At 55.2% G+C, this 21,941-nt stretch overlaps 1 protein-coding gene across 15 annotated transcripts in view; it reads right to left on the reverse strand.

The window, feature by feature from the left end:
- ZNF618 (zinc finger protein 618) overlaps positions 1–21,941 on the reverse strand; it is a 208,585-nt gene that overhangs the window by 47,072 nt on the left and 139,572 nt on the right. For 10 of the 15 annotated variants that reach the window (XM_032306318.1, XM_032306327.1, XM_032306317.1 and 7 more), the window contains exons 3-9: positions 19,141–19,400; positions 10,045–10,140; positions 6,647–6,724; positions 6,055–6,093; positions 1,194–1,283; positions 238–273; positions 68–145 (exon numbers count right to left, since the gene is read on the reverse strand). In XM_032306318.1, coding sequence (XP_032162209.1) covers positions 68–145; positions 238–273; positions 1,194–1,283; positions 6,055–6,093; positions 6,647–6,724; positions 10,045–10,140; positions 19,141–19,309 — 586 coding nt within the window. In that variant the 5' untranslated portion in view covers positions 19,310–19,400. Of the gene's footprint in view, positions 1–67; positions 146–237; positions 274–1,193; positions 1,284–6,054; positions 6,094–6,646; positions 6,725–10,044; positions 10,141–12,273; positions 12,382–19,140; positions 19,401–21,941 lie in introns of those variants that run through there. The other 5 variants (XM_032306320.1, XM_032306319.1, XM_032306316.1 and 2 more) reach the window with 3 other exon arrangements.

Here is a 21,941-nt window from a genome sequence, read left to right on the forward strand (position 1 = left end):
GCAAGACTCATCCCGCCCCCCTCAGCCGGCCCCCACCTAGCCCACCCCCAGAGAGAGGCCCGCATACTTGGCCCGATTTTCTGGAATGGTTCCGGGGGTTCCTCCTTCACCTCATCAGTAGCCACAACGCCTTGTTCGAAGGGGTCTGTGGGAGAACACATAGCCCTTAGCACCCTGGTAACCAGGTCCCCTGAGCCCAGCCAGGGACAGGGAGGTGGGCAGTCACCAAGGACTTACCTGCCCGATTCTCGGGGGCCCCTTCCACACTAAACACTGCGCCCAGGCGGTAGGCAGCAGCCGCAGAAGGAAAGAAGGAAACAGGAGCCCTGTTAGTCCCTGTCCACAGCGGCCTCTGCCCAATGCTCCCAGCCTCTCTGGGACCCAGGAGAGGCACCATGGCCAGCATGAAAACCAGGGGCCACAGGAAGGCACAGCTCAACCAGGATGCAGCTTCTGCCTCCATTCCTCGCCCTCCCCATGGGCTGGGGACCAGCCCAGAGGCAGGCAGGCTCTCTGCCCAGCCAGTTTCTGGATCGCTGGCAGCCACTCAAGGGGCCAGGACAGGAGAAAACGAGGAAGAGACCAGTTAGGAGACAAAGAGGGGATGAGAAGGACAAGCCAGTGGCAATGGGCAGCCGGGCCTGGTTGTCACAGCCCGTGACAGGCCGGGGTGCGGGGCTGGAGGAGGAGCCCCCTCCACTCTTTCCAGGTCCAAGACCCTATTTCTGGGATTGAGATTCTAAAAATAAATTACCTAAATTTATTGTTCTAATTTCTAACTCTATAACCTAAGACACTAAAATACCATCATTCATTTTAAAAAACTGGTTTAATTTCATCAGAGCATATGACTACTCAGTATGAAATTGTAAAATGCATCGATATGAAATTGCTGAAATTCGACGAATTCTGACCTACAAAAATGGCAATTTCACTTGGGCTACCCTAATCAGAATATATGGAATATGACGGGGACCTTCTCTCTCCCAGAATCCTCGAGGGTTGGTCACTTCCCTCGTGGTCTTGGCTGCTGCCTGACCTTCCTCTGGGTGGGAGCAGAGAGGGGACACCTGGGGGCTGGGAGGAGCCAGGTGAGCAGCCCTGGCACTGGGGGGTGGGGGTGGGGAATGGGGGACGGATGGGCGCTCCTCCTCACGTGACTCTCCTCCCTCGGAGCCAGGGGCCCGACTCACCATCCACGGCGTGCAGGTCCCGGTGCTCCTGGAAACAGCTGTAGTACTTGTACTTCTTCCCACAGATGTCACACGTGTACCTGAAATTGTCTGTGGGGGATGGAAAGACACAAGCAGTTACCAGGGCTTCGGTCACATGGGATGGGGATTTGGTGGGGGGGCTAGCTCATCTGCCTTAGGAACCAACATGGGACCAGCCCACACCAGCCCCAACTGGTGCCCCCTGGATAATCACACTCCTGGGAGTGTTAGGGGTTCTTTACACAAGGAGATAGGAGAGCTTGGAAACCACCTTCAAACAAGCCCCCAAACCCACTCTGTGAGAACCAAGTGCCTAAGGGCCGGGCCCCATCTCCCTTCTCGAGGTTACATGAGAGTAACTGTCACTGCAGTCACTACTTCCTGGGCACTGCACGGGCAAGGGGTCAGGCCAGGCACTTCTTCTGCCTTTCCTCCATTAGTCCTTGTGACTGAGCAGTAACCCCCTGAACACACATGTAGATGCAGGGTCAGAAGGGACCCAACCCAAGCCCCACAGCCAGGAGGGCCTGTGGTAGGCAGCTTCCCAAGGACCCTGGCCTCCGGGCGTTCACACCCGACGTGATCCCTATACTCTGAGCCTCAGGTGGGCCTGGTGACTTGCTTCTAATGAAGGGAATGCAACAAAGCGATGGGATGTCGTTTCTGAGATTCACTTACAGAAGACTGTGACCTCCGTCTCGCTGCCCAGAGTGTGAGCCAGGTGGGAAAGGTGAGGTCCTCAGCCCCCCAGTTTGGGAAAGACTCCGCCTAGTGACAGCCACGGGAGTGCGATAGCATCTCCTTCCCTGGCTGAGCCCTGAGAGGCGCCTTAGCCCTGACCAATACCTCCCCTGCCTCAGGAGACCCACAGCCGAAGGACCCAGAAAAACCACACCTGAGGTCTGACCACATAACCCGAGAAAACCAGCATTTGTTTACATCATTCAGTTCTCGGGAAACTTATACAGCAAGAGGTAACGAACACTGGGCCAGAGTTTGGATGATCCCAGGTCTATCCAAATTCTGAGGCCAGACTCTCTCATGGCATTGCTCTCAGCCCGCACCAGCATGGACCTCCCCTGTGTATTCCTTGGGCAGATCTAGAGATGCCCCATTCAACCCCATCTTCCTGACGAGGCCCTGCCCAGGGGGACGGAGTGGCTTGCTCAAGGCCGCAGAGTGGGGTGAGGAATGACCAAGATTCAAATATTCACTTCACTCCATGCCACAGCGAAGTCAGGGCACGTGTCCTTTCTCGGTCCGCACAGGCCACCTTGCGCTCCTGACTGAGGCACCAGCCTTCCTACCCATCTTCTACTCCCCAGCACTCAAAGACAGGATTTGATGGGTCTACCTCCATCCCGAGGCTGCAGTGCCAGGCAACTGTACAGGAAGGTTTCTAGTCCCTGCTTAGCTGAACTTAGGGGCACAAATGACGTCAGCCTTCTCCTTGCCTCTGCCCCCTACCTCTTCCACACTATACCTGCAGGCTCTCAACGTCCCGTCAGGTACCAGGGCCACACAGACGAACTGGTCCAAGAGAGGCACGCAGTGTCAATACACACAGTCCTGAAGGCCTGGGGACCGGGTCCTGCCACCCCCATGCCTACCCGTGAACCAGCCGGGCGGGGGGGGGGGGGGGGGAGGCGGGGCTGGAGGAAGAGAGGCCTGGTCCTGCTCTGCCTCACCCACACTGTCAGCAAGTGCTGACCCCACCTCGAGATTCAGCTTCCCTTCTTCTCCTCCTTATCTGAGGGATGGGAGGGTGGTAATGAGCTGACTTCCACGGCCTCTTCCAGGCTGCCCATTCTAGGCTTCAAGCCTGGCTCCAGCTTCAATCCGGCCTAGACCATAACCACCACCTCATGCCCCATGATGTCCCATCTAGACCTGAATTCTCTCTCAGCGGTGGATACCAGGGAATACAGCTGAAGAAGTCAAGGTTGTCCAGGGTCTGGCTCCGGACAGGACCCTGCCCCCGAAATGCCTCTCCCCCACTGGCCAGTGCTGGTTGCCCTCCACAGCTGCTGGGAGCACTTGTCTCACCTCTGCTCACAGAGCGCCCCCCACCACCTCCGAGAAAACGAGAACCCCCAGCTTTCTGCCACCAAGAAGTGCCGTCACCCTGCTCCTCCTTCTCAGCGGTAAGTGTTAGGGGTTCTCAGAATCCCACCCCACACCTCCTTCTCAATGTGCATGGGGACCACGTTCCTGGGCCCACCTAAGGCAGGAGTAGATTAGGACAAGAGAGTTATCCCCAGAGGAAGAAAAGCAAAATGATTTTTCTGTCAATAAACCACAACTTCTGAGCCTCCAAGAGAGCTCAGCGTCTCTAGGAACAGCACTGAGCAGCAGTCCGAGGAGACAGGCTCTGGGGTCAGGCTGCCAGACTCCAGCCTGGCTTGGCCACCAACCAGTGTGACTAATGCTGGACATGCTCCCTAACTGCTGCACCTCGGTCATCTGCAAAATGGGTATGACGGTCCCTTCATCTCCCAGAGTTGGAATAAAGAATGAGCCAGGACAATGCCTCACAAACAACAGATACTAGGTAGATGGCACCTAATACTGTTCTGAAAAGGGAATCAATGTAACAGCAGCAAGAGAACCGGATGTGGCGTCAACATTTATTTTCTCAGCTAAGAGATGGGTGAGTGGGTATGGGCCTCCCTTTCAGAGTGCACAATTTTTCTAATAACTAAATGAAAGACTCTGGACCAGAAGGAGGGAGGCCTGGTTTCTAGGCCCACCTGAACCACTAACAAGTTGCAGGAGTTCTCTCTGGGACTCAGTGCCCTCATCTGTGAAATGGGTAGGCTGGATCTGGTATTCTGGACACAATGCTTTTGGCTCCAGGACTCCATGGTCAGGCTCCTGTCATGAGGCCGGTGTGCGAGGACACCAGGCCTTCTGACCAGGCGCTGCTGGCTTGGGTCAGGGTGGGGATGCACGACTGAGAACAAAATAAAGCACAGTGGCCATGGGGAGAAAACTCCCTAGGCAGGAAGGCGAAAGTGATGGAAAGACTAAAAATACCCCAACGAGAGTCCTCTACATCCTCTGGGAGCCAAGGAAGCCAGACGGAACACAATGGATCATTGAGGGGCTGCCCGAGAGGCCAGGGGCCCAGAATAGCCAAGGAAGAAACGATAAATAGAGAAGATCTTTACATGTGTGGCTGACCACAGGCAAACCACGGGAGCCGGGTGAGAAGGAAGCTTCTGAAGGAGAAGGGAGCCAGAGGCCAGACTGGGGCAGGGCTCAGGAAAGAGGGGCAGGCCTACACGGCCCCCTGGCCAGGGTCCTCAGGCAGGTGTCAGGCCGGAGCCTCAGAATGTCTAGAACACAGAAGCTGAGCCTCGGCCCCGCCTGCCTCTCACGTGATACGGGAATCCAAGGAGAGAGTGGCTCGGAAAGGGCCTCAGAAGAAATGCTTTTTGGACCTAGTACAATTAAGGCCTTTCATTGACCCACACACGTCCTCAATCGGCTTTGTTTGGGATATGGGGGGGGGGGACCCATATTTATTATTTTTAAAGACCTTCTACAGCAAGAAGAAAAGGGTTTGACAAACCACGGCCTGCCCACCCTCTGTTTTGGTGCAAAGTTTGCTTCTGTATCATCTCTGACTATGTTCAGGGGTACACGGCAGAGCTGAGTGGTGGGGACAGAGATGTCTGGCCTGCAAAGTCTAAAATATTGACTATCTGGTCCCTACAAAAAAGTCTGCTGACCCTGAGACAGAAAGCTGTTCAGCAACTTCGATTTTCATAAACCAGAAACACCTGTGTCACCAGTGCCCAGAAACCCCTTCCCAAGGCTAGCATGAATCACTTTCCCAATTTTGTACTTCCTGTACAGAGATCTTAGAGGAGGGGCTCTTGTGCTGGGCTCCTTTGGCTAACGGGTCTGTTTGTGTGTAATCCACGTCGCTGGGAGTAGCCGTACATCCTTCCTTTTTGCTGCTTCACATGAGCACACCACAAGTGATTTGTCCGTTCACTTAGCGCTGGGCACTTGGGTGGTTTCCAGTCTGGGGCTGTTACGAACAGTGCTGCTAAGAATAGGCTAGCCCCCCGGGCAGCTGGGTGGCTCAACTGGTTGAGCACCTGCCTTCAACTCAGGTCATGATCCTGGGATCCTGGGATCGAGCCCCGCATCCAGCTCCCTGCTCAGCACAGTCTGCTTCTCTCTGCCCCTTCCCACTGCTAATGCTTGCACGCTCTTTAATAAAATCTTAAAAAGAAAATATCCACTTCCCATCTTTTGGTGGACATGTGGCACACAGCTCTGTTGGGGATACACCTGCGAGGGGAAAGTCTGGGTTGTGGAGCTCAGGCTCGTTGGGCGGGGAGAAGTTCCACCCCAGCCTACGCCCATGTGGCTTTTCTGAGGCCTATAGGTTTCGATCTGGGGGAGGGCAAGCAGAACCTGGTCCTCAGACGGCAAGGCCCTGTGCAGCCCAGACTGGGGTTGGGCACCCAGAGAGGAGCACCCATGGGTGCCCATGAGGTAAGACTTGAACTAGCATTTCCCAAACACCAGCACTGAGTTTTCCCGTGAGGGCCCCCGAGGAGTCTACGACAAAGAAATATGTTCATCTTGGCAGAACTCAAGGCTCAGGAACTCAAGAACTCGGGCCAGAGAACCCGTTACTGACAAAACACCTGGTAGCTTCTGCAGGACGCGTGCCGCGAACACATTTGGGAAAGGCTGCTCTGAGGTTCCATCCTCCAATGTGAAGACCCTCTGGCCCCAAAGCCTGAACCACAGCCAAGTTGTCTCCCACAGGCCCCTTAGGACAGTCCTGAGGGGGAAAGAACAAGGGGGAAATACTCACTGCCTTGGGAGGCTCCCTCCCCTGAGGTGGCTTCAGTGTCTGCATGAGAGAAAATGAGAAGGAAGTGAACAGACTGGACCCCCAGTGAGGCCGGTGCCAAAGAGCACGAGGGACTAGGGAGAGACAGTGACCCCAGCACAGCGTGCCCACGACACTCTGCCCATTCACAGCCCTTCCCTGTGCCCCCGGCCATCAGCCCCGGACCCACTGGCTGTCCTCCCTGGCACCATCTGTCCTGTCCCCTCAGCCCCTCATGTTCAGAATGGAGACAGTGCCCCGACCCCACACCCGGAGAAGCCGAGAGGAGCACACAAGAGGACATGGGAGCACCTTCCCTGTAGAGGCCGCCTCCTCCAGGCAGCCCTGAGGCATCCTGGGAGAAAGAAGACCCACGTGGAGCAGAAGGCTGGTGGCATGTCCTCCCAACCCCCCACTGGCCCCGTGTGCTCTCCCACATTAGGAGGCCTCTTCTCTCCACCTGGGTCTCCATCCTACGGCACACAGCACGGGGTGGGGGCCCTGCAGTCATCATCAGGCCAGGAAGGGAATGGGGAGGTGTGGCTCCCGTCTCTGCTCCCGGGACGCCCCTCACCTCGGTGTGCCCGGACGTGGGTCTGGAAACAGTTGTAATACTTATACTTCTTGCCACAAATTCCACACTCATAGGATCCTAGAAAACAGGAAAGGGAGGGACAGGTCAGTAAGTGCCCAACATGTACAACCATGAGGTCCCAGGAATGCCCCCAAGGATCACGAACTCCACGACCAGGGGGGCACCACGTCCTGTGGGCTGTATTAGCCCCGACAAGCAAAGACACAGCAAGGACCAGCAGACAGCCCCAGGCCAGAAGTCGGGAGCCCGGGGTCTAGTTCCAAGTTTCTGCCCCAACTCTCTAAGTGACCTCGGGGAAATCGCTTCCCATCTCCGGGCCTCAGTTTCCAAATCTGTGAGAAGGAGAAGACAACTCTTTCTTAAACTTATTCCTTGGGAGGAAAAAGGAAATGAACCTTAAAGTGCTCTTTCCCAAAATAAGGAATAAATTGCATCCAAGGAAAGAAATCAACACACACTTGAGTAACTTTTACTTCTCCTCCTTGCCGGGATGGTACAGAGATTAAGAGGACAGTCTTTGAACCAGACGGATCTGATCCCTGTCCCTGTTTTGCCACTTACCAGCATCATGCCCTAGGTAATTCCCTTAGACACATTAAACCTCAGTCTGTTCATCTGTCCAATGGGGCTATAAGCACCTACCTTACAGAGTGGCCCTATACTCCTCTTAGGACGTGCCCAGCCCTATTAGAGATGTGCCCTACGGGGAGAGTACCCCTCCTCCCCACCGCAATCTACTGAGAAGCTTTCTTGTTCTCTCAGACATACAGAGACGAACAGGGTGTAACTACTTGACCCCGGTCCTCTGCTGGCCCCTTCTCCCAGGAGCTGGGACTGAAATGGCTGAGTTCCCAATAGGCATTTCAGACAGGTCAAGGCAGAGCCTACCCATACAGAGCACACACGGAAGGCCCACAGAAGGGGGTCAGGCAGAGCCCATCGGACCCAGCCCGGCAGGGGGGCCCTAGGAGAGGAGGCCCGGCTCATCCCTCAAAGACGCCCGCTGCCACCGGAGGCTGGGCCGCATCCTTCCTAATAGAATGATCAGGAAGCTTGCACCACAGAGGCCCTGGCCCCATGCCAGGGTCAGTGCCCTAAAATGGCTGGGGCTAGGGGCCTAGGAATCTGCCTTTTACAAAAAGGTGCCTCCGTGGATTCTGAGCAGACCAGCAACCAGGTTCAGGAACCACTGATTCTAGAATAAGACAGACCTGGGAGGGATCTCAGCTCTACCATTTACTGGCTGGGCCTCTGTTCCTGACGGGAAAAGTGGATAATGCATGAGCCTAGGGGTTCAGGGAACGCCCGCATCACCAGCTCTTACTGTCTTTCCCAGGAGAGGCCTGTATACCAGGCGCAAATTCCAGGTACCAGATTAAGTCTGAGGAGCACGGAGCCTGGCGTCAGAAGGTGCACTCAACTCTGCCACGGCCCCCAGTGGACAGCAGGCACACCCCTTTTTCCGGTCAAAGCCGCAGCGGCCTTTCCTATAACCCAGGATGGTGACCCCTACGTCTCACGACCACGATCAGGACTAACAAGACACATCCTGTGAGCCGGCTGTCACACAGGTGGCCTCGCCACCTTACCACTGTGGGTCACAGAGGGGACGCTGTCATCCCAACACCAGCGTGGAACCTAGCGGCCTGTTACCCACTGGTTTTATACGTGTTACCCTTGTCTCACAGAGGAAAAAATACAAATACGGGGAGGGCAAAGATGAGACTGGGTATTTGTCTTTAGTCTACTGATCGGCACGCAATGGGGCTCAATAAATCCACGGAGTCCTGCCGTTCTACTCATCTGTCACCGAGTCATAATGACCCCGACTCCCTTCCCGTGCCTCTACCCACTCTTCAGCAGTTTTTGCCAATTCTCCTTCAACCAACTGAGAATTTGTGGAACACCTTCATCGCGGCTGGCACCGAAGCCCCAACCACGAGCAAGTCCATGCGTGATCAGCGCCCTCTGTGACAGGAAAGAGACAGTTCACTAGCCAAGAGGACAGGCAGGGTGACAGGGTTATGACAGTGAAGCACTGAACCTGGTGGGCACGGTGCAGGACCCTGATGTGGCCACAGCGAGGGGCCAAGGTCATGCGGGTGAGCAAGCAGGAGGCCGAAGTAAAGGGCAGACGGAAGGGAAGGCATCCAGGGAAAGTGGACTCTCGCCCCAGAAGACTTGAGGCCACAACAGGTAAAACTTGGTTCAGATCTGACCTTCTTCCAGATGAAGTCTCTGTGCCCCATCCTGTCCCCTCTCTGGCCACAGACCTGGGCCTCAGTTTCACCCCTATCGTCAGTGACCTCAGGACTCTCAAACTGTGTAGTAAGTACATGCTGCAGTGGGTCCCCCAACTTGCCCATCTACTTCATCCTGTGGATAACCAGGCCAGGTTCCTCCCAGCTTCACGGGATTTTCCCCTCAACCCACAGAGCGAGCTGAGGATCCTTGAAGCCTTGCTCCTGGATCTCAACCCACACAGAGTAACAGGGGGGTGTAGCCATCAGTCTTATACCCTCTCCTGGCTCCCCAGGGCAGAGTGGGGGCCCCTTGCCCCATGCACAGAGTCTTAGAATCTCCTCCCAAGGTCCTGCCTGCCTCTCACTCACCCTAAGACCCAGGCTTCAGGTGCTCTGCAGAGGGGCTGGATGCTCAGGTGGCTGGGGGCTAGGGGCCACCGCCAGGGGAGAGCGCACCAGAGCGGCAGCCCCACACTACGGTGGTGACAGCACACCCGCTTCAAATCCAGGCTCACCACCTAAGCAGCCAAGGGTCCCGAAACACTCGTGCCTCAGGCTTCCTCTCTAAGCACAGGAAAATGGTAACCACCTCAAGGGGGCGCTTGTGAGCAGTAATACTTCGGCTACTGAGCACAGTACAGAGTACAAAGCAGGCACTCAGCACAGCACAGCCGCTGTCATTATCCGCATGTTCCAGAGTTCTTCAGAACCCAACTTCCGGAACACAGTCCAGGAAAAAGAGACCTATAATGAAGCTAAGCTGGTGGGAGGCACGGTCGTCTTGGGAAGGTGGGGCACAGAGGGAACTTGGGAAGATGTCCTACAGGAACCCTGTTTAACCCCAGCCCTTCCAAAACACTTGGGCCACAGGACTCCTTTATACAGCCTTGGCTTGTTTCAAAGTTGCTGCCCACAGCAGGCACTGCCAGAATGGTCCTGGTGTTCTAGACTTGCCGATTTCCACAAGCCGGCATCCCCCAATGGCCAAGTCCTCCAAGCCCCTGGCAGGCTCAGATGTGCTACCCTCTGGCAGCAACAGGGCAGATGAGTGTGGCCCCACACGGCCCTGTCTGGCCATGCCCCACCCTCACACTGGCCCCGATCAGGTCCTCCTGTCCCTCGGCCCTCACGTACCAGATGTGTATCTCAACGCTTGGTCAAAAATCCAGGTCCCTGAATAGCGGCTTCGCACCGATCCACCGTGGGGGCTGCCTTCGGGCACTTTTCCATCTGAATTATGTAAGAAATCAGAAAGAGCCCTTGAAGTTGGGGGTGCTGGGAGGTGGGGAAGGAGCCAGGTGAGGGGGTGCCCCACATCTCAGGAAAGCCAGTCACCTGAGCTGCTGGGGCCGGGGGCCTTGGTTTCTCCATCCACACACAGGAGGGCGACCAAAATCATACGGTCTCCTTTTTTACTGGAGAACTTGTTCTGCCCAAGGGGCAGCACACCTGCCCTGGAAGGCTGAGCTATGGCAGAAAGCAGCAGCCACAGGCCCAAATCCTCCCGAAGTTTGATGTTTTCTCTGTATTCTAGCTCGTGACATAAATAAAACAAAATTATCCACTGTATGGCTATGACATTACTCCCCCAAAGCCTTCCAGCAAAATGACCCTATAGGGAGGCTATGCCCTGCCTATGCTGTGGCCCCATTGTCGTCCCCCCACCCCCACCCTCGCCACCCACAGTCACTGAGTACCTCAGTGTGGTGCAGGGGGGCGCTAGCGAGCCTTCCTGGGGATGCTCAGCTTGGACAGCCCCAGGCCCCACAACTGACTCCCTGCCAGGCACACTTCCTCACTCTGCTGGGCTCCCCAGCAACCCTTGTCCTTTGTCACCACCACAGTCTAAGTGACAGGTGCTTAATGCACTTCATTTGAGCCTCCCCTGCGTCTCAGCAGAGCTGGCCTCCGAGACCGACACACAAGCAGAAGCTAGCCAGGGTTGCAGCCCCGTGGCCAGCTCAGCTCACCCTTGTGCACCTAGCAGACAGAATGATTATCATCCCCATTTCTCAGATGAGGTAAGTAAGAGTGGCTCAGGTCAGCGGTGATCCAGCGCCTGTGTGCACATGTGTGCGCGTGTGCGTGTGTGATCGCCACCCCTCTGGGAAAGGCCCAAGAAGAGACAGTGCTTTTTAAAATGTACCATCCACTGGGGGCACCCAGGTCTTGTTCCCATCCTCTATCCTCCCAGAAGTCCTGGACTGCTTGGGACAACTCCATACCCAGTTCACTGATGAGCGTGAATGTTCTAAGGGCCAGGCGGTCCAGGGTGGGGGCTACTCAGCTCATGGCTGGCCAGCCTTCCGAGCCACTCTGCTGCCCCCACACCAAGTCATCACTGGATGCCAAGAGAGCTGGGGCTTCCCCCTCAGTCCCAGGGCTCCCCCTAGCGCAGCAGGGCAGATGACCCCCCCCCTTCGGCCCCCGCTTGCCCCACCGCGTCCAGTCCTACTGCGGGACTCCCAGAGTCCCCCATCCACTCTCACGGCCGCCTGGGGCAGCAGACAGAGCATGCCAGCACACGGCAGCCCAGCCTCTTCTTCTCCCCAGCCCCGTCACTAGTGACGCAAGAACCCACAGGCACTGAGTTGCAGAGAAAGCTGCCCCTGAGGGCCAGGAATGAGGGCAGCAAGCCGCAGCCCTATCATGTGCACCCAGCTAGCTCCAGGCCAGCTCACATACCTTTCTAGATACACAAAATGCAACGAGGTCTGCAGAAATCTGCAGCAGGTGAATGAGAGGAAAAACGCAAGAAGGTAGGGGTGTCAAGCAGTCCCGAAACCTCTCTCGGTTCCAGGACCCCACAGGAACGAGGCCCAGGGCCTGCTGGCGGACAAGGGAGCCAGAGAGGTAAATCATGGACAAGTGGGTTTCCCGAGGCTCTCTGGGCTTGGACTCAGCCCAAGTATCCTTGGGACCAGGGTCTTTCAAGTAGAGTACAAATCACCTGGGGATATGTGAGCACAGGTAGTTTTAAGAGAATCAATACCTTAATCATCAACTTTCAAATATATTCTTCGCTAAAATCAATGTGCTAGGGATGCAGCAGGGGGCGGGGAGGCCCCACTCAGCGGGCTCTCCTTCCCACGTGTCTCCTCACTGCCACCCTGATACACTACACGCAAGACGATTCCTCACTCCCCCATCCCACCACGGTGCCCACCACGGGGGCTGCCCATCTCACGGCTCCAAGCAAAGGGGTCTAGGAGGGAACCTAGAATGGGGGCAAAAGCTAATGGCAGGGCACAAGGCCTTCTGGGAATCGGGTGATTTCCCATTCTTTACTCTCAACGAAACAGAAGACGAATCTAATGGAATTACCAGCACAGAGACCCTTAAAAACAGCGTGTGATGACATACCCCATGCGATTTTCAGCACACAACTTGGGAAGAGTTCCAAACATTGAGTGACGCTCAAAACTCCATCCATCCCTGGTTCTTTACCTACGTGATTAAGCTTTCTAAGTACTTACATGTACAGAAACAAACAAACAAACAACAACAACAAAAAAAAACCAGGAGTTAAATTAATGCCGAATCTTGCCTCATTCAATAATGAGAAAATGTTAATTCATAGAAACAGGAGGCAATTGAAAAAGAAATAAAGCCCCATGCATTTCATTAAGAGATGCATTTCCAATAATTTTTTTTTTATTTTTATGTTTACTGTTTACTCCAAATTTGTTTTTAACAAATGGACTAATACTAATACTAACTCGAGCTGGGGGGAAAAATGTTTCAAAAAAATAAGAGTTTTATGATCCTGACAAATTTTTTAGAAATTTCTATTTCAATTTATGTACATCTTGTTGTGGGAGAGGAGTGTAAAACAATGATCAATAAAAGACTCTCAGGCATAAAAAATATATTACATTAGGATAAAATCCTGTGAGGGAAGTGGACTGGAAATATGAGTTCAAGGAGAGAAAAGGAAAGATGTAAAATTTCTGACTGTTAAAGATGAGCCGGTTCGCATGTTTTTAAAATGGATGATGGCAGGTATTAAACAGCAGTGGCTCTGGATTCTCTCCGATACGTTTAAAACAGTGGTTTCACAGTTGCATTTCCAAAAATGACACTTTTTTTTTTTTTTACACAATACTCCAAAAATTAGATCCTTTGCGATTATCTAAACTTTGGATAAAAATGTGAGATGTCAACTCGAAAATATGAAAGCATATACAATTTCTCAGAATTCTTTTAGGACGGGATGAGCATAAAAAGTTGAAAGCCACCAGCCCGTCAGGTTCCTGGCTGTCCAGATGTGCCAACGTCCTGAGGCTCCCGCAAACACTGCTGGGAGCTGTTTTGCATTTTCTGTCTCTCCGTGTAAAAAACTTTCATACCTGTTACCTCCCTGTGCCCCCAACATGCCTCCTGGAAAGACAGGCAGACGTTCTTACACCCACCAATCTATGAAGACAGCACGGTTCAGAGAGGTTAAGGGTCCCATCTGAGATTCCACCGCGGGGCAGATGCTGGGACTCTCGGATTTACAGCCCAGGGACCCTTTCCCGTGGGGACCCTCCACCCAGGACCCCTTCCCACCCTGAACCCACCGGCAGCAAAGCTAAGACGTGCCTGGGAGGGTGGCCAGAACCCCTCCTTCCCACACGGCTGCAGCAAAGGGCTGAGGGCTGGTTCTGGCAGGCTCCGGGGTGAGGCCTGCCAACCACCCACTGAAACAGGAAACTATCAGCTGGCCTGATATGGGGCAGGACCTGGCACCTCCATTGCCCGCATTTGTCACAGACCCAAATCCACGTGGCCAGGTCTGAACGGCTGCCTGCCCTCCTACTGCTCCTTTCAGAGCTGCAACAGAGCCACCACCCCCTTTCCCTGTGCCGCCTCCCCCGGGCAGTCCTGCGGGCATGGAAACACCTCTACCCACCGTGCTCAAAGCTCACTGCTTAAAAACACCCCTGCGGTCCTCCATCTGCTCCTTGACTCTGCCTCCTGAACCCCATCCAGTGATTTCCGGGACAGAACTCATGCCCTCCCAGGCTTGTATCTGGTTCCAGAAAGTTCCCACAGTCACAGAGGTTCCTGTTACTGAGCTGAATTCACTGGTGATGCCCCTTTACTGGCTGGGGCCAGGCGAAGCACATCCACTCCTTCTCCTCCTACTCAAATGCTTCCAGTCATGACTACCTCTATCCACCCCCTCCACTGGACCCCTAGCACCGGCCCCCACCCCCACTCTCTTCCTCCCCAGGACAAAGAGCCCTTAGCTCTTCTATGGGGCTGGAAATAAGCTGGTTGGCCCACACCCCACATCTGAAGAAGGGCCCCACTGGCTGGCTTGCTCCCTCTAGGGGCTCCTGCACCACTGGTCTCCAGGCACCTGCCGTTCTCCCTGGGCTCCCCTGACATGTAAGCTCCCCAGAATTAAGGACCAATGTCTCACCATACAGAGACGAGCACCCACTGCTGGGTAGTACCTTCTGACCACTACGATGGGATGCGAGCATCCTTCTCTCTCAGAACCAGGAAACCGCTGCATGGACTGAATGTCCTGGCTGCTCTAAACCCAGCTTGCCCTGTCTTCACCATCTAGGACAAGAACAGCAAGTAGGTTTCCGCTTGCTACTTTTCAACCCCAGCTGCCTGGCAGTGCCGTCCGGTGGACTGTGTTGAGGACACAGAGGCACACTGCTGCTGTCCCTGGTGACCCGTCAGTGACACCGGCTGCTGAGTGTGGGCGGAGGTGGCAGCAACGGGAGCACCCTGTGTTCAACACTCCTCGTGGGGTTCTCAAAACCTTAAGTGTGGATCCAACCTCCCTCGGGGCTGCTGTGCCGAGATGCGCATGTAGCCAGCCCATCAGGTGTACACAGGCCATCGGTGACCTCACTTCCTTTCACTTCTGGTTTTATCCAACAGAGTCATCGAGTTCAAGATCATCTCAGCACTTCTGGCTCAAAACCCCTGGTTTCCCCCACACTGGCTCCAATGGTAGTGACGTTCTTTCTAAGAGTGAGAGATCGCTTTCTCAGCACAGGAACTTCTGGCAGCAGGGAAACAGCCGTCCCCACTGCAAGCCTGGCAGCCAGCCTCCTGGGCACTGATGCCCCTCGCCTCTCCCAGCCTCAGAAGCTGCCAGATGCCATCGCCCTCAGGTCCAAGTCCCGGCTCCCCCACGGGAAGTGCGCTGGGTGAGGTCTGTGCCACTGGAAACTGTCTGATGGCCGCTACAGGGCCAGCGAGGACCTGCGGATGGGGCAAGGTTCCCGCACAGCACAGCACTGAGTGACCATGGGGGACACTGTTCTATTCAGTAACTGAGGCCGGCTCTGAGCCCTGACTGTGGTTGGGGGAGTGGGGCACTCCGGAGGCCCTTGGGTGCACAGAACTTCATGCTTCCCCGCCAAGCGGCTGGGGAACATGTTCCTTAACTCCACGCCACCCAGCCTCTGTGGCACAGGTGCATTTAAAGAGATGGCTCTAATCAGCATTCGGCCCCTGGCCAGATCCCCAGAAGTGCTTTCCCTCCTTGTTTTCCTTCCAGGTGGGACAGGGTCGCTGTGAGGTGGATAGTCCCTTCACGAAGTGGAAGAAAATGCCACTGATTCGCTCTGTGGACCACTCGGAGCCACTCTTTTCCTTTCTGTTGGCCTCTGTTTGCCCCTTTATAAAATGAGGGGATAAGAGGTGTCAAACCCGTAGCAGACAGAGCCCCAATGCCTATTCCCACATCTGTGGCAGACATTAATAATCGATCATGCTTAATCATGCCGCCCCTTTAGAACCTTTAACACAGAACCCCTAATAAACAGCAGCAATTACTCAGACTTGGCCCACAAGATGAAACCTACTTGCCATCTTGAGAACAGCTGAATTTGAAAGGTTCAACTCTTACATCAATTTTTATTTTAATGCTTTTCTTTTCTCGTACTGAGGCCAAGCCAGATTTCTCTGAACCTGATCTTTGACAGAAACTACACCCCCAAGGAGGAAGGTCTGCCCCGACGGATGCAAGATGAGCCTTGATAACCAACAGGGAAGGTCCAGGCCCTGCCTGCCTTCAGGGTTCCAAAACGGTGGTTCCACTCCCCCTTGCCACCGTGGCTATAGTCCTTTTTCAATAAGGATCTACCAAAAGCAGGTTACTTAGCAATGTCACCATATACCCACAAAGTCCCTGGATTCTAGGGGCAGCACTAGCAGGGGCTCCGGGGACGGGACAGGTTGTCCTGTTCAGATGAGACCGTGGAGGCTCAATTAGAACCCACGTCCTCTGACACCTCACCCAGAGCCAACTTCTTCCCCAGCCCATTTTTTCTCTACACCACCTTGGCGTATTTATTTCTTAGGCTTCAGAAAAATGCAGGAACTATTACTACTCTTCCCCCTTGAAGAGGTACTTGAAAGAGGCGCTCTCTTCCCTAGAAGAGCAATACTAATCCTACTGATAAAAGCTAGTCTTTACCAAGTACAATGCTGAGGGCTTTACAGACCTCACCTCACTGAATCTTCGCACAACCCCACAAACTGGCAGTTCTGAGAACTAAGGAACAGGGAGGTCAAGCAGCCCGCCTGACGTCCCACAGCTGTTACATCAGAGAGCCTGGATGCACTCGGAGACCGAGCCCTGAGCTCATCTCCCTTGCACAAGGCTGTTCTCTTCCATTGCCTCTTTTGATCTGCACACCCGTGAGTGGGCAGGACGGGGAGCCTCACTGAACAGAAGAGGACACTAGGGCACCGCAAAGCCAAGAACCCTGCCACTGAGCGGCCACCGAGCTGGAAACCACCATCTGTGGCCGGCAGCTGGCGCAGGGAAGACTCCCTCTGAACATTCACTGGCATGGCTGCCCTAGGCCTTCCCCACCGAACCCCGACTGCTGGCTCCGTCCCAAGATTCAGATTCACCTGCTCTTCACTGAGCATCTCCTGGGGAGGAGGCAGAAATAGCTCCTGAGTCCAGTGAGTCTTAAAACACAACCAAGTGAGCAAGGGCACGTCCTGTCTTGGGTCAGTGGCAGATCCCTAGTGGCTAACACCGTCCTTAGACCCAGGGAACGCATACTGATGGAGGAAGGCTAGACACAGGCTCCTGAAAAGGCCCTTCTGCCCCTGGGCTTATTAGCACCGGGCTGTTACTCAAGCTCTTCACCACATACTGCTGGGTCATCCCAGTTCCGTCACGGGGGAGGACGACATCTCCTGGCCACCTGCGGTTGGGTGGGGCCATGTGACTAATGTAGCCAGTGACACGGAGGGGACTTGACTCTTTTACCCTCTGGGCTGCAGCAGGTAATAGCCAGTTTGAATCCCTCCAGAGCTTGCTTGCTTTCTGTCCCTTGGCCAACAGCATTTCACACAATGGCTGCTTTCAGCCTGGGTCCAGAGCAGAGCCCCCAGATGACCTACAACGTACACGCAGTGTGACCAAGGAAGAAACCTTGGTGGTTCTGAGCTACCAAGATCTCGTTACTTTCAGGATCTGTTGTGACTGGGGCATAACCTAGCCCCATCCTGAGAGTTACGACACTGATGTCAGTACTGCCCCCTAGAAGCTGGTACCTTGCTGGACATTGTGGGGTGGAAGCAGCAAACCCAGAGACACAGATCAGACAAGTCCCGATGCACCAACCTCCATGGGCTCCTAGTCTTGTGGCAGAGGTAGGCACAGACAAGGTCCCTCTAATTTCAAACAGATCGTGGGGAGTACCCAAGTGAGGGGCAAGGTAGAAACAGAACACGCTGACTAGAAGAAAGTCAAGAAGGCTTCTGGGAGGAAGTGGCACTGGAGCTGGTCTTGAAAGACGGGCTGGATCTGGGCACGCGCACATGGGCAAAGGAACTGCAGGGAGAGGAATGAGTACCAGCGAAGGGCAAGAGATGCCGTGGAAAGGCAGCGTGTGTGCTGGAATGCAAGGTCTGAAAAGGTCATAAATAAGAAATAGGCATCAGGCTATAGGCGATCTTGATACTACGGCCTTGACCCTACACACAGTCGGGAATCCCAAGTTTATAAGCAGAGAGTGACATGGTCAATGACTTGTTTTTCCCAAGGCCCCCAGCAGCCAGAGTGGAGGTCAAGTGAGGGCAGAGAGACACGAAGGCATGGCTGTCTGCAGGATGCCACATGGCCCAGGTGGGCGGACAGAGAACAGCCAGGAAACGGAGGACGAGGCTGAGTCCTGGCAGCTGGGAAGAAGAGGCAATAGGACTCGAGTGTGAACTTGGGGACAGAGACACAGGGGAACCTCTACACGAGGCCCTGCATGCCACACGTGGGACATGAGCCCAGGAGTCTGGAGCAAGTGAGCCAGAGCTGGACCAGAGAGGACAGGGAGAGGCAGGGGGCGGCGTGTCGAAGACGGGGAGGACCGTGCGGATGGGAACAGACCCGGCAAGGCCTTGGCGCCAGGGTAAGGCCCGCAGACTTTATTTTACACACCAGGGGTTGCCAACCTGTGCCACGGAAGGACCCGGACCCCCAGATAGGTTCTGTTAGGCAGATTTCAAAAGTCAAATTAGTCGCAAACACCTAAAGCCAAAAGAATTCACATCAGATGTCGCATTTCAGGCCTGTGGCATGTCCACGGAGATCCGGCCACACAGAGCCTGTCTCCCACCTCGTTAGCGCGGCCACGGAGGACAGAGCCGCTCCATGTTTGCGCTGGGCCTCACGGGCATCTGAGTCTGTGACCCTGGTAGGGGTGCAGGCAGCCTCTGAGGGGACTCCCCTAGTGGGGGAGCAAGGACTGCTACAAAGCTCGTTTCCACAGAGCTCCTCTGAGCCTGACCCAGTCCAGAAGGGGCAGGGGAAGGTGCTGGTCGGTCGCCAATGTGATCCAGCCCGGGGTACCTGCTCCAAGCAGGACAGCACTGGAAGCCGCCTTCAGGAGCCCGCGGTAAAGCCAAGGAGGAAGAAACGCAGGCAGGCGTTTAGGACAACGAGCGATGTGTCTGTGCCAGACCCACGTGGGGAGCATGGGTGCCCCCCAACATGAGGGGTTCACCACACCTATACAAAGTCCAGGCATGTGACCTGAACAAAGTCTTAAAACACAGGCTGGGCTCTGACAGGTCAGGTGGAAAGCGCAGCGGCCCAGACCTGGGCTGTACAAGCCAAGGGCAAGTCTAAGGAGACTAGGTCCTTCCCTGAAGGCAGCGGGGAGCCACCGAAGGCTCTCTCAGCCAGGGAGAGGCAGGCCTCTGCTCTTCAGACTCCGACCACCCTGGTCCCAGCCCCGACCCTCTCAGGCAGGCACTCACCAAGGGTCTGCTGGTTGCGGACACCACCGATCACCACGCAGATCTCGGCGGGCACATCACCTGTCCCATCCTTGCCGACCGCCTTCTTCTCCTCCTTGGCCTCCCCCTGCCAGATCACCTCCTGGATGTAGTCATCAGGTAGCTCGGTCTTCACCTTCACCTCCGTCATCGTCCCCTGCTCGGCACTCAGCGAGGCCTCAGCCGGCGCGGGCTCTGGCCCCTCCACCTTGGTGCTCTTCTGGCTGCGCTTCAAGCGCTCCCTGGGCGAGAAGAGAGTCCGCTCAGTGTGGACCCGGAGCCAGCCCCCAGACCCACCTGGGAGCCCACCGGCCCAGGGGCTTGCAAAATGTTTAGCTACGTATCTCACCCTGAAGCACACGAGCCCCACAGCAGCCCCTCGGCGGTCTTCCTGGGAACCCACTGTGCTCGGAGGAACACAGTTTGAAAACCACTGGACTAGTATGGCTCCAATTCCACCCATTTTACAGATAACGGAAGCTGGGCTCTCCTCAAGAGAGCTAAACTCTTTTAACTGGAGTTACGAAAGGCCTACAAGGGCTGCTCTGGATGGCTGGGATCAGTTCTCATCAGTGTGCACACACATCAGCTGAGAATATGGGCAAAATGCCGATTCTGGTTCAGCAGGTCTGGGGTTTTGCCTGAGAGTCTGCTTCTCTAACAAGCACACAGCCGGGCCGGGGCTGCTCACCTTCAGTCTACATTCTGAGCATCAAGGGTTGAAGTGATGTGTGCAAGGTGCCCCGTGCTGTTCCTTCCCCTCCTTGGCAGAAGCGCTAGAGAGTTCATCAACGCTCCCCCTGTTCCCGGCGAACAGACAGGCCACTAGAAGCCAAAAGCCCCACTCGGACCAACACTCTGGCCTCCAGGTAGGTCTTCAAATATGGGAAGACATCCTTCAGGTCATGAGCTCGGTGCGGAGGGGGACAGGACCCCGGTTACTACTGAGCCTCCTTCATGAGGGGCCCACCGCGGCCCGGAACAGAGCTGGCACGTGTCCAGCCCCACACACGACACTGGGAGAAAGGCCGTGACAGGGAGCCGGGTCCCTGCCATCTCTCGAGCAGACGGTTCGGTGGGCTGCTATCCTAAGGGCCCCCTTGGCCTTTTGGCAGGGGGTTCATCATCACCACTGCCATCTCTGAGGTATAGGAGCCAAGGTGCGCGAGAAAGGGGAGACCACATCACGGTCCAGGCTGGGGGTGCCGCCCTGCACATCTAGCCCTCTCCATGGACTGCACCTTAAGGCCTAGGCTCAAGCCACGCTCAGGCAAGACCCACTAGCACACCGACTAGAGGTGCCAGGCTGGGAGGGAGGGACGCAGGTTCAGACCCTGGGTCTGCAGTGGGCTTGCTGTGGGACTCTGAACAAGACCTTGCTCTGCTCTAGGCCTCAGCGGCTCCATCCGTCACCAAGTGCATGAGTCTGCTCATAATCTTGGTCCCTCCCAGCTCTGAACTTGCTCTTGGGTTGGGGAATGGAAGAAAGAGAGGAGGAGGGTCCCAGCTAACGAGGAGGGAGCCAGGAGAAGGCACTGGGGAGGTGTTATGGCCTGAATTGTATTCCCCCCACCTCCGGTTCCTATGGTGAATTCTTAAGCCCCACCATGACTCTAGCTGGAGACAGGGTCTTTAAGAGATAATTAAGGTTAAATAAGGTCATAAAAAGTAGAACCATAATCTGATGGACCTGTGGCCTTAGAAGAAAGGGAAGAGAGAGCTCTGGGTCCCCCCCGCCATAGGAGGGCACGGAGAGAAGGTGGCCTCACCAAAAACCCACACTGCGGGTGCCCTGATCTCACACTCCCACCCTCCAGGACCACGTGACGATACATGTGTCCAAGCTACTCTGTCTGTGGTCTTCCGTGATGGCAGGCCGAGCAAATACACACGACTCAGATGGGACAGCTGGCGTGAAGCACAACCTGGGGGGAACAGCCAGAAGCCAGGGCTGTCCCATCAGCCACCTCCTTGCTGGGGTCACCTAAGCCGGCTGCCTAACCTTAGAGTCCGAGTTTTTCCATCTGCAAAACGGAGCTAATGGGACTGTCAGTGAGATGTCAGCCAACGAACCGAACACGCACCACAGCAGCTGGCCTGTAACAACAGCTAACGAGACACGGCCATCATAGCTATTATTAATAATGACAAAGTGTTACGGCATCTTGAGCACTCGGTGGGCCCAACGATGCTTCCTCCTGACATGTCAGCCACACTAGGGCCACCTGATGCCGTCGGAGCGTTTGCCCTTCTCCGCAGCGGGAAACCTGAATCGGGATGGTTCGATCGCCTCTGGGATCACTTCTTTTACTGATTTAATAAACTCTGAAGTTGCTTCCTATGGGCTGGGACTATGCTAACATACAGACTTCTTTTCAGCTTGGGAACAACTGCGGAGGAAGCCTTAGAATGATCTGTTTTACAGAAAAAGAAACGGAGGCACTGAAGAGGAGAAATAACATGGTCCAAGTCACACAAGTAGGAAGACGTGGGACCAAAATGGGATGCAGGCATCTTGGTTCTTAGCCTCGGTGCACTGCGGTTAGGGGAGAAACCTGCAGAGGGAAGCCTGCCCACCTGCTCCTGGGGCAGTCCCCATGTCTCCTACTCCTGACCTTCTGCATCTAGAACAGACTCAGAACCAAGGTGTAAGTGGGGAACAGGGCAAGGCAGGCCGCCTGACTTTTCTGGCTGCTGCTTCCTCAGAGGGGGCTATCTTGAGTTAGAGCCCCCTTGCTGAGGACTAGCGCCCCCTGGGAAGGGAGCAAGACGACCCATCCCCC

The sequence above is a fragment of the Mustela erminea genome, chromosome 12, assembly GCF_009829155.1.
Source record: "Mustela erminea isolate mMusErm1 chromosome 12, mMusErm1.Pri, whole genome shotgun sequence".
Classification (NCBI taxonomy): domain Eukaryota; kingdom Metazoa; phylum Chordata; class Mammalia; order Carnivora; family Mustelidae; genus Mustela; species Mustela erminea.